Below are 12489 nucleotides of genomic sequence, written 5' to 3' on the forward strand. Positions count from 1 at the left end.
AAATTTGATGTGTTACTGTAAAGACAGAGCTACAGAAGGGGAGGGTGCACGTAGCAGCTCAATAACTCATCACAAGTTGTGAATCAGCCAGCTCCAACAACCATTTGTCACACACGAGAAAACGTCCGCCCATTTAATCAAGACGACGCTGCTGAGGACGGTGGACCAGCAGGCATCAGTCAGTTAGCTCAGAAACGTTGAAGCTAATTAGTGAAATGAATGAAGAAAGCAAGGACAGCCAGGAGCAGGGTTAGAGAGCCGATGATGTTTACGTGCTGGCCGTTTGTCAAACGGTGACTACCCACTGATTGGACACGTTACAGCCCCCTTCATTTGGCTATGCTGCATAAATACATGAAGACACACAGAATAATAAAGAGTGTTTTTTCAAGGAAGCGTGACTGTGTTCTCAGGCTCCATTTTGTTTTCAAATGCTTGACCCCTTGTGAACTCACAGTAGCACAAAAACGCCTTGGGGCCCCATGATGCCTGAACACTTGAGGTGTGAAAACAGCAAAATCTAAAAAGTGCTGGGGGACATTTCTGCATTATACAGATTTAAACTTGAATTTAGAGTATTCCAGCTGCTGTTGACACCATGCCATGAAAAAATAGCTGGGTTTCATGTTAAACAGAAAGTCAAACAATAAAGACTTGTTGAATGTAGTAATTTCTACCTCAAACAAATTAAAAATTCTGCCTTTTGTGGCTCCAAGATTAAATTCAGAAGACATTGTGGACTTGGTAAAAACTCTTAAATGATGTTTTGGCTTTGGATGAAATAACAGAACTGAATACAGAAAAGGTTTAAACCGTCAAGTGAACAAAGAGTTATTTTATAGTCTCATTTTATTTATTCATTTGCGTCTTTTTTTTAATGTTTTGAGTAAATGGATTTTGAAAAAAGGCAAATTGATAATGAAAAGGTACAACCCTTTTATTCAGTGAACGTGTCCTCATAAATAATGGATTGATTGAGATTTATGCTCACGGATGTATTAGAAAAAAAAAAATTTACAATGTTGGTTGAATTCAATTTTAGAATGAACACTGAGGATGAGTCATTCAGTTATTAAGACATACTTCACAGGTCTCTCTTGCATTGTATTTTACAACCTGCAGTACAAACCAAAGCTACTGAGGCTTCCTCCTTGCACCGTCTACATTTGCATATTTAGATGGCTGCAGACTAATTAGCAGTGGAGCCACGAGCAGTGCAGGTCACAGCAGTAGAACAAAGCCCATCACTCAGGTAAATGTAATTAGATATTATATAATGTCGCCTCAGAAGGAGATTGATGTGTCCTGACAGAGACAAACTCACAGTACAGTACTCTGACTCTTTCCGCACACAGATGACTTTTTTTCCCCCAAATTTTCACATTAAAGTCGACCAATAACTGTTCCCAAAGCATGGATTTACAGAATGTAATCTGTCCTGCTCCTGACATCACTTCATTAAACTTTTGGCTTTCTTCTCTGTTCCCACATAAGAAGTCCTTCTACCTGTCTGTCCTCTAAGACAAAGTCGCCTGGTCTTCTCAAGGCTCCATGGTCATCTCCCCCCTCTCCTGTTTTGGCATGCCTGTGCCAGGTATTTGTTCGAATTCCTCACACCCCGCGGGGATAGGTATGTCCCCCCCTTCTTCCACCCATCCCTCTGCTCTTTACTGCCTGTCTCTGTCTATCTTATGTATGCCAGCACATGTATGAAGTGGCCAACATGAGGCGTACAGCCTCCACATTTTACTGCCTAGTCACAACTAAATCATTTCCAACTTGTTCAGCCTCTTGGAGCTGGCAAACCACAGCTGTGGGTATGACGCCAGGCGGGCCAAAAACAACTTGGTGGAAAACAGGCGACTGTGAGCTGCGTTTGATAACTGTTGAAAGAAAGAGCTGTTTATTCTGTTGTCGGAGGCCACTTATTGGATCCTCCACTTCAACCTTTCTCTGACATGGAAAAATGTTGATACAGGCAAGAATCTGGGACTATTAATTTCCTCTAAGCACCAAATCATGAAATGAATCCTCAGTGTGTGTATGTGTGTATATGTGTATGTGTATGAATGTGTGAGAAGAACGCCATGTGTTTTAACATGGTTTAAACATGAGCTGATGTGGTATTGACATTGGGTCAGGGTTGAAGTGCATTAGTTATTGCAGTGCGTCATGAAAATGACAGCAATGTTTCAGTGGTCTCAGTGTGTTTGTCTCTTTGCCTGTCTCCATAGAGAGTCTTCGCACTCATAGTTTAAATCGAACCAGAAAAACCCATTGTGTGCTTTTTTGATTGTGATAATACCCTTCGGGTAACAGGCAGAAAAATGAACTGTATACACGTAGTTGGGTCCAAATCAAATTAACAAGACGCTACAGATGACAAACCCAAAGGCCTTAAACCTCTACTCCTCTTCTTTCCCCAATAGTAGGTAACAAGAAGGCACAACAAAAAATGTTAAAATGGGAAGCCAAAATAAGCACGTCTAATTCTTTCTAAACCTTTTTTATTGTTTTCAAAGGCCAGCTAGATAGTTTATTAAAGGCTGTTTAAATCTGCAGCTTTGAACCATATATGAGTCAATTTGTTTAGCTGGCAATAAAATAATTTCTTTATGGCCAAGAATAAAAGGTCCACCATAAAACAAAGAGAAAGTTAACTTAAGATTAAACTCACTATTGTTGTTTCATACACAAAGATAAAATATGCTTCAAAGTCTTTCCACTGAATAAACTAAGGTTTAATAAATCCAGCCAAATAAAATGTTAGCTTCAAGCTGTTCATGTTATGGCCTTATCTGACTTTAACAGCACTGGACTTTTTGCCAAAAAATATGATGTTAGGATACCATTTATGGTGCGACTTGTAATGGAAAGTCTTTGCAGTGGTTATGCGATAAGATTTATGATTCGCTCAAAAGAACTGAAAAAAAAGGAGTCAGCAAACCAAACTAAAGATTACTGTAAAACACTTTCACTTGGGATCATAAAACATTATTTAGAAAACATATATTCACTGCCTGTATTTTCAACTCTTATACCAGCATTCAGCAGACCTCCTCTGTATTCTTCATTAGTAATAATTCCAAGTAACTAAAATAGGTCAACTGTAGCCATAAGTGAATGCTTTTATGATGATTAGACGTGAGGATTTCAACCATAGTTTCTGCTGATTAAGACAAATGAGATTCCTCAAACCCTTTTCTATTATGGCTGCCATTTTTGTACATTATCAGAGCATCGTCATTATCTGCTGCTGATCTGGACCCCAATACAGGGCCAACAGATGCTAAATATTCAGTTTTCGCAGGATGAGCCCCTTCACTCTGCATCCCGTCCCACCCCCTTCCCACTCCCACACACACTCCCTCTTCACACATCAAACAGAGCTGCACCGAGCAGCACAGATCAGACCAGGAAAAGTTACTTTGGCCTTCACCTCTCCCTGCAGCTGAGGTGAAATAACCCCAGTCTTTGAGCTCAAGAATCAGAAGGATAATTCAAAATGGGGACAGGAGTTTTTCAACAAACATATTTGTGGACTATTTTTTTCACAGCTTCTGGGATTGAACTATTTTGAGGTAAGTTTTAGAGAATCTGCAGAATAACTGAGTAATTGAAGATTGTTTAAAGACTAATAAGATGACTTTTTGCTTTTTTGGGGGGAGCCTTGCTTTGAACCACACCATTAAGCAGGTGGTATCTAATGATTGTCATTTTTTTTTTTTTTTTACACAGAATGTCACGTTAGAGTGTACATTTTAATTTTAAGTGACAAAAAGTTGTTGAATTATTGCTCTTCTTAAAATATGTCCAAACCAAAACCATTTTCTGAAAGCTTCTAATAATTTTTTTTTTTTTTCATTTGTTGTAATTAAAGGAATAAGGTGAAATCAAACACACATTTGACTGCAAGACTAGTTTCAATTAAATACGAAAAAAAAGAAGAACAAAATTCAACAGTTGCTTCATTTTCTCATTCGAGAGCTCCTATCATGGGTTTAACCCAGCTGTTATTTAATGCGGTGAGCTAGCGAGCTGGTGAGCCGGTGAGGTCTGGAGGCGCGCTGCTCTGCAGGGGTTTGGCTGCTCCTCTGCAGTTCAACAGTAGCTCTTAACCCTGGAGCAGGCCGGGTCACCATGTGTCACACAGGCTGGCCCTGTCAGGCTCCCCACGGCTGCTTTGATGTTGCCACAGATTACATTTCTACGGAGCAATATCAGTCTTTGACAAAGTATTGATGTCTTGTCTACACTGTAGAAATAATATGACAGAGGAAAACATTTGAGCAGTAAATACTCTCTTCTTCAGGCAGCAATCTGTCGAAATGTTTCAACTGAAAGACATTAAAAAAGTCCTTATGCCTATGTCATTGTGCTGTCCACTGACTCAGCAGATTTCTATGTTCCACATGCAAACCACTGGTGTGAAGAAACACAGACGTAAACCCCAAACTACGCTCAAACAATAAGGAAAGCCTGGATTGCCAATGAACAATAACATCTACTTTGCTCCTGGAAAAAATGAACATATGTCTTATACACACATTCAACAACACACATGCACATTCAGAAGAGGTAGATTTAAAAGTTATTGAGACGTAATCTGAGAAACACTGAGGTCATGCATGTTCTTTCCCACATATTAGTGTCCCACTCAGCCTAATTGTTGCCCAACTCCTGACCTTTAGGAGGAGCCGTCTGTGGAGGTTTCAGCTGAGATTTACAGTCTTCAGACAGAACCCTCCTACTCTGAAAATCCAATTATTTTACTAAAACCATGACAGGCTCGGCTGGCTCCCAGTGAAGCTGTAAAACTGAGAGGCAGTGCCAACCAGAGCAGGTTTCTCTGAGAACATAAACCATGATGGTTTTGCTGACATCTTCATTTTCTACTGCGTGTTTATATGACTTTTATTACTTTATCTGCCATCAACATTCATATGTATATGAATCACTATGTTAGTTTTGTTGTTCTTAAACTGTGTAGCACACAAAAAATATACAGAAATAGAGAATATAACTAGCAGGACAGCACATGATGGATACTAACAGGATATTCTTGTATTTTTTTCTTTTTGACCCAAACCATCCCTCCTCCCTCCTCTGTCTTTAAACCTCTCTCTGTAACTGGATCAGGCATTTAACCCTGAATTACTCTTAAGTTTCAAACCTTTTGATTTTAACACCATGGACCTCTCAGGCTCTTTACCTCCACCTTCTCCTTACACCTTCCCTGTTACTCCAAATGTCTCCATACCGTCCTCCTCTCCCTCTGTCTCTCCCTCACCTAGCCTAGCATCCACAGCTCTCTTCTGCTCCCTTCTCTCCCTCCTCTCCCTGCTGGGCATCACAGGAAATCTGTACACTTTGGGCCTCCTCCTGAAGCGCAGAAGGAGCAGGAGGAGACGTGGAGCAGGACTGACTTGCTGCCATGTCAGGGTACCTGTACCATCCTGCCTTGCCAACACCTCCTCCCCCTCCTCCTCTCCCAACTCGTCTTCCTCCTTCTCCTCCTCCTCTCTTCACCTCCAGGTGCTGAGCCTTGCTCTCGCTGACCTACTCTACCTTTTCACCGCTCCCTTCATTGTGTATGACAGCCTGGCGTCTGGCTGGGCCTTTGGAGAACTGGGCTGCCGCCTCCTCCTGAGCCTGGACCTCCTCACCATGCACGCCTCCATCTTCACCCTCACAGCCATGAGTCTGGACCGCTACCGTGCAGTGGCTCATCCTCTGCACACCTCCTCCTCTAACTCCTCAGGCTTGCTGCGGGTTGGCCTGGCCTGGGGGCTGGCGGTGGCTCTCAGTCTGCCCATGATGATTACGCTGCACCTGGAGGACGGGGAGAACCACGAGGGCCAGCTGTGTGTGCCGGCATGGGACGAGCAGAGTTCAAAAGCCTACCTGAGCGTGCTTTTCTGCACCAGCATCCTTGGACCGGGGCTGGCCATCGGAGGGCTTTACGCAACTCTTGGCAGACTGTACTGGGTGTCTCAGACCAGGCCGGCCTGGGCCACTGGGAGCAGTACCGCTTGTCCTCCTCGTGCACCCAAACCCAAAGTCCTGCTTCTTATCCTTGGTATCGTCCTGGCCTTCTGGGCCTGCTTCCTTCCTTTCTGGATCTGGCAGCTGCTGCCCCTCTACCAGCCGGACATGCTGCGAACAGTCCCAGTAGGGACACAGGTGACGGTGAATCGAATCCTCACAGGGCTCACGTATGGAAACTCATGCGTGAATCCATTTTTCTACACACTGTTGACAGGGAAACGAAGACGCAACCGACAGTTGCAGACATCAACAAATCAGCTCTGCCGCAAGAGCAGTCCACTACAGTAGTGTGAGTCTCTTAGCTCAGAGACAGTAATGTGACAGTGCTCGCAGCTGTGAAAAGTACTTAATATGAAAGCTTTAAGAGTTTCAAAAATGATGCCTAGGGATGAATTTTCTAAGGAAAAAGAACAAAATAATGAAAGCACTTTGTATGTATGCTTGGTGAAATATTGTCTGACAATCGCTCCCACCCAAATCATGCTTTGGCTGTTAACCTACGTCAAATGTTGGTGATCTAAATAAATGAGATCGACAACGCATTTTTCATGACGTTATTTTTGTGGCAATGGTAAAAAGGCAATGGGAGTACTTAGATAGAGGAGTGATTCAATACAGAAATAGAGAAGAGCAGTTTATTCAGTAAACATATTTGTATTCTTCTCTCTGTGTTGTATGAACAGGTTATTCTGCATGTGCCTCATGCACCATCATTTCCAGTAAAGCCCTCATGCACTTGTGCCAGAGAAACTATAAAAGAAAATGTGTGTTTGTGAACAGCTGGCTGTATCTGCTCAGTACCTCTATGGGACATTTTTCTGAGACTTTGTTTGTTGATGTAATGAATTATGTCTGAGCGGGTCAACACTCTTTTGTTTGCTTCCCCTGAACCGGACAAATCTAAAACAACATTTTTTATAGTCATGACCTGCATGTTGGGTATAAAAATGTACTTATTGTTATTTTGACTCATGCAAAGCTCTGCATGGCCTCGACTTCTTTGACTGTAACTGATGTTTATAATAATGTGTAATGTAAAGCTTTAAATAAAGAATGTGCTTTCTGTAAGACTGTAGTTTGATTTTAAGAAGCTCAAAGGAAAACAAATCTGCTTTCTCTGCTTTGCAAAATCAAGATAATGTAACTAGAGCTCCTGTGAATGAGATCAACTGAACAGTTCAAAGGACTTGATACAGAAAGAGGCTAGTAAGGAAAAAAAGAACAAGATGCAAAGACGCTTGGTGTAGATTAATCATTGGCTTGAGTCACCATGTCCGCATTTCTCGAAGGTCTTCCCCGCTCTTGAGTACACACTCGTCGGTTGGTGTTATTGTGTCTCCCCGCAGCAGCGTCCTGTTTCTGTCTGAGTCAAAGGCTGTACTGTTCTCTACCGCAGACCCTGCTGCTCTTTGACGCAGATGAACAAATATTGTTGTTTGACAGAAAGGAGGAAGGATGGGGAGGAGATGATGGGACAAAAAGGGGCAGGTTGGTATCATGTGAGCATGTCGTTGCAGTCAGAAACCGTTTTTTTTTCTATGGCGAGGAGTGGTTGAGGCTCAAGATGTGACCATGTCATACTTAGGGCCTCTGGTCTAAGTCTGGTAGAGGACTTTTGTTGCAAGTTAAACCCTTTTCTCTTCGATCTTTCTCCTTTTGCACTACCTGCTAATGTGCTAACTTCCAGGGAGCCAGATAGCTTGGAAATATATGAAGGAACAGCATTGCCTCAGTCAACATAAATAGACAAATTTTGTGTAGATCTTTTTAGGTAAACCATGGCACACTTTTAATCTTGCAGCATGTCTGCATCTGTGCTAATTGCAGGCATCCTTAATTAAAAAAATTATGTAACTCTTAAAATAAACAAATGAATTCATTTTTTTCCCCTTTATGTTTGATAAAACTATTTTTAAACTATTTTGCCTTAATTTAAATCTTTAGAAAAGTACGTCTTTGTATTTGACGTACATGATAATCTAAAACAACAAAAGACAAACTATATCAAATTCAATAATCCAATAAAAACTCTGTGTTCAGTGTCTCCTGTGTGACAAAAGTTACAGAAAAATACCTCTTCATATGAGAGAGGTTTAAACCTTCGCGTGTTGACTCAGACTTTTGGTGAGCTCTGGATAAAGACTTACATTTTTAATTACATCAACAATTTTCAGGAGCGTGTCTCATATGACATATTTAGTGTTTTTCTTCGTCCAGCCAAACCACATGGAGGGACCGCTGAACGTGTTTGACTGTGTTTTGACTTGACATCCAGTAACGTTTGTGAGAACACAATCCTTAGGTCATTATTTAAAGTGATTTCATGTAAAATGAAACTTGAATAATATACTTGAAACCATAAAAATAGGGTTTATTTATTTGCACATAAAGTGCACATGTCATTTTGCTTAATTAGAATTAGAGAAGCTGAGAGCTACAGGAGAAGCCATGGAGCACTGCAGGGTTTATACCAACAGGTTGAAGAGACACGCATACCTAAAGCATTTGTCAAGGGAGCTGCTGCATTTCTCTACACTGTGATGCCATTATTCCTTCTGTAGTCTCCACTGCCTGCCATGTGTTTCCAGTTACCTGGCTCGACTACCTCTGAGCAGAACGTTCCCACTGCTGTTATTATCTGGAGGCCAGTGCGCTCACACCACAGGGGGCACTTCTGTTGTGGAGTTAATGCAATATCCATCCAGCTTCAACAGACAACTGAGGCCCTCTCAGCACATTTGTCCATTTGAGAGGAATGTCTTGCAGACAAAGAGTCAGCTCCTTTTAGGATTAAAACCATAAGCCCTCGTGAGACTGGGTGATTTTTGGACCCCTGGGTCATACCAAAATGACACAAGATGAAGGGTGTAGCTTGAGTAAAGATGAAACCTTTCCAAAAACGACACTCAAGCAGCATTGTGGGTATTGAAGCACAGAGGGCTTGTTCTTAAATTTTCTGAGTCTGCATGGTGTACTGGTTTTGGGTGTCTGCATGTTCTAAAACTCAATATACCAGATGATTAAGTCCTCCCCCAGGTCGATGGGGATGACTGAGTGTTCGATAAACCTCAAATGCATACTGTTTGGTCAGCTCATACAAATGAATGGAAAATATTGTCTCACATGGCAGGCTGGCTGATCTATAAACTTTGAGTTGTTTGTGTTGGTAGATGCCAGTATGGGACGAATCGCTCCAACCACAACTTTTGTCCTCCTGAGCATAAGACACTTCTGATTTCATCCCGAGATTGAAATCAAAGTCTGCGGGGAAAACACAAGGACAAATATTATCCCATGGGAGCGTCGCTCTGTTCCACCTGAGGATTTCATAAATCCAGCACATGTCCGTTTCCTGGAACCACCAAGCATCTTTCCATCCCCTGCTCTCCTCTCGCTCCGCCTGTCAGGCCCTCCTCTTGACCAGTGTGCGAGGCTGCTGCAGGTGCCCCTCCCCTGGGCGGCCTGCTCAGGAAAGCACCCCGCCGTGCAGGCGAGACTGGGCCGCAGCCCGCGCCAAATTCATGCTGTGAGGTGTATAAGAGGCTCCCACTCACCCTAGACATACACGAAAAAGATTCTTCACACTCCTCCTTCGCCTGCCTTTCCTGAAAATTCAATCTTGCAATCTGTTTTCCCTCTCTCAATCACTTTTTGCCCCCTCAGTGTTTTCTCTTTGACCACGCACTCATCCTCAGCATGGTGTCACCTTACATCAAGTAAATGCTAACAGTTCTGACTTCCACTTTCATAAAATCTTACTTTTAACCAGAAACAACACTTTCATAGGCGAATTCTAAGACCTCCAGCTTCCAGCTTCTGTAACATCCCAGCATCATAAATCAAACACACTCAGTCAGGTTTTATGATACTGCTCATGTAGCCAACACAGTATTAAAGAAAACAGTTTGTAATCACTGGTTTGACGGCAAACATAGAAACCTCAGCACTCATAGTGTGTCTTTGTTCAACCTCTAGCAGCCCCACCATGAGGCGCCCTACTCCCCATCACGTCCCCTGACTTCACACCTCGGTGTCAGCCGCCAGGATCAGGCGAGGCCCAGGCCAGCCTGCCCTGAAAGGCCGGAGGTTACATCAACCGACACACACATTATGGTTCACACTGGGGCTCTTACTAGGAAAGACAGTAAATATGGCGCGTCGCCCTCTCCTCCCTGTGTTGCAGCATTTCTCTCCTCTTCCCCAGCCTCTTCCTCCCCCTCTCCTCCTCCTTCTCACGGCACGCTGCCCGTAAACAGTCATCCTTGTCAACTCAAGCGTCAAGGCTCCCCTTACCTCTGACCTTCTGACACTTTACTCATCTGATCCCTGTTGTTTGTTCATGGCTGAAGATGTATTTCACAAATTAGCCCAAAAGCCTGTGGATCATCAGATGAGTGATAGCTGCAATAATCTGTTGCATTTTTTTTTAGTCTTGAGAAAACAAAGACTGAATATGTTGGGTTTACAGACCATTTGCAAGACATTTAAATACAAAGCAACGGATATTACAAAGTATTAAAACAAAATTAAACATTTTCCATTATACAGACTTATGAATAATATTATAATCAAGAATGTGATCTGCAAGAGATCAGCAATCAAAAATCAAAATATAGCTCATTACAGACAATTTTTCACCTTTAAAAGGTGTAGTTGCTCCCCAAAGGCCTGCCTGTGGACTGTGCCTTAGGGGTATTTCCACAAAGTGAGGCAGCTTTGTTTATTTCTTACTAATCAAACATTATGGAGAGAAAAAAACTTTAGGTACTGAAACAACAGCCTTGCAGAGAAATTACTTTTGTCAGTGGAGAAAAATAAAGGGTGAAGGTTGAAGAGTTCAGGTCACAGTTAGAATAAGAGTGCCGCCTGCAGGAGAAACAAAGGAACAAACTGACCCCTTCTCGCTTAGTAAATTTACTCCTTTCAATTAACACTTTGTGACCTGACACTAACTTAATAAATTACTAAAAAGGTGCAATAAATCATCAAAAAATGAAAATTTTAAGCATATTCTTAGTAGTACAAAAATGTCATGGCTGTATCCTTTAAAAATGTTAAAAAAAAGAAAAAAGAAAAAAGAAAAGATGATGTGTATTTAATGTAGGATGTGATGTGAAGTAGTCTGAATCATGATGCTTTTTTGTTCATGCTTTGAAATGGGTTTCTGCAAACACTGTTGTGGAAAGTACATTGGGGCATGCTGAAAAAGACAATATTTTACGTAACTCCCCGGATACTAAAAAGAATGATTGATTTAACTTGTCTGGTTTCTTACGTGAGGACGTAGGCTAGGCGTGTGTTTGACGTGAGTGTGGCCTGAGTGCTTGATCCTGTTTTTCATGGCCCTATTTGTAATTAACCTAACACTTTCAAAAATCTTTATTTAAAGGTAAAAAAGATGAAAATGGTGAAAAAGACTTAAATGAGAATCTGATGGATAATTTAAAGTTGTATCACTTCCTGGGCTCTATTGGGTTAAGTCTAATGGTACTCTTTTAATACATATGATGAAGTTCAAGTGTTTGGTATCTCCCCATATTGGTAATTGCCTTGATCTTGACTATGCCCTTTGTGTGCATGGGTGGCAAGACTGGATCTATTTTCTTAGCCCATGTTGTTGCGAAGCATCACATTGGCTGGAGAGTACACAACGGATTCAAGGAGCTGAATCTCACAAACTACAAACAAAAATCTGAAAAACAACAAAAACAATTGTTGAAAATCTACCATACAACCTCATGTACTCTTTAACTTCATGTTCATGATTTTTTTACCAAGCTCCTCACTAACCACTCCTTCGTGGCACTATTACTGCGGTGTGAAAATACAGTGAACATTCTATCAGCGACCCTGTAACAGCAATAACATGACAGAAAAACTTCTCCTTTTAGTCTGTCTTTGCCCCATCTGACCTCCCAGCTCGGGTAGCTCAGTAACTGACCCATCCCCGTAAGAAGAAGGAAGGACACCTCCTGCCATGTCTCAGGAGCTTGGCTCTGCACAAAATACTCTGCTCACTCAACAAAGTCCACAACATATTAAGAGCTATGGCCAGTTGGACGGTAGGAAAAGTTTTAACACCTTTCAGTTGAAAAGGAAAATGTGAAATGTGTAAAACTAAGAAATAAGTTTTGAAACAATTTGATATAATTCTCTGATTACATACTAAGAAAAAAGTCAACTAGTTTGGTAATGTAAAACGTCAACCCTGCTGCTGAAGTGTTTTAAAAAGGCTGAATTTAATCTAATCCTGTAATGGATGAGCATGAGCAACACCAGTGTTGTGATTGAAAACTAATACCATGCTTTTCAAACCAAGTCACCTGTTCCTTAATACACCTGACACAACCAACTCTAATCACACTCAAGAAAGCCTGCTCTGCAGACACTTCTCAACACTTCTCAATACAGAACAAAAGACATTCAGCTAGGGCAAGTGGT

General features: G+C 41.7%; 1 protein-coding gene across 1 annotated transcript; it reads left to right on the plus strand.

The window, feature by feature from the left end:
• Window positions 1–5190: 5190 nt before the first annotated feature.
• On the plus strand, window positions 5191–6336 carry uts2r3 (urotensin-2 receptor 3). The gene has a single exon (XM_074684150.1). It carries the CDS (start codon window positions 5191–5193, stop codon window positions 6334–6336), a length of 1146 nt encoding a protein of 381 aa, XP_074540251.1.
• Window positions 6337–12489: the final 6153 nt, after the last annotated feature.

This window comes from Halichoeres trimaculatus, unplaced genomic scaffold, assembly GCF_033239565.1.
Source record: "Halichoeres trimaculatus isolate MK-OKI-2021-1 unplaced genomic scaffold, fHalTri1.1 fHalTri1_scaffold_12, whole genome shotgun sequence".
Taxonomy (NCBI): Eukaryota; Metazoa; Chordata; class Actinopteri; order Labriformes; family Labridae; genus Halichoeres; species Halichoeres trimaculatus.

Coding starts and splice junctions, on each gene's coding strand:
- uts2r3 (XM_074684150.1), top strand. CDS start 5,191: ATGGACCTCTCAGGCTCTTTACCTCCACCTTCTCCTTACACCTTCCCT.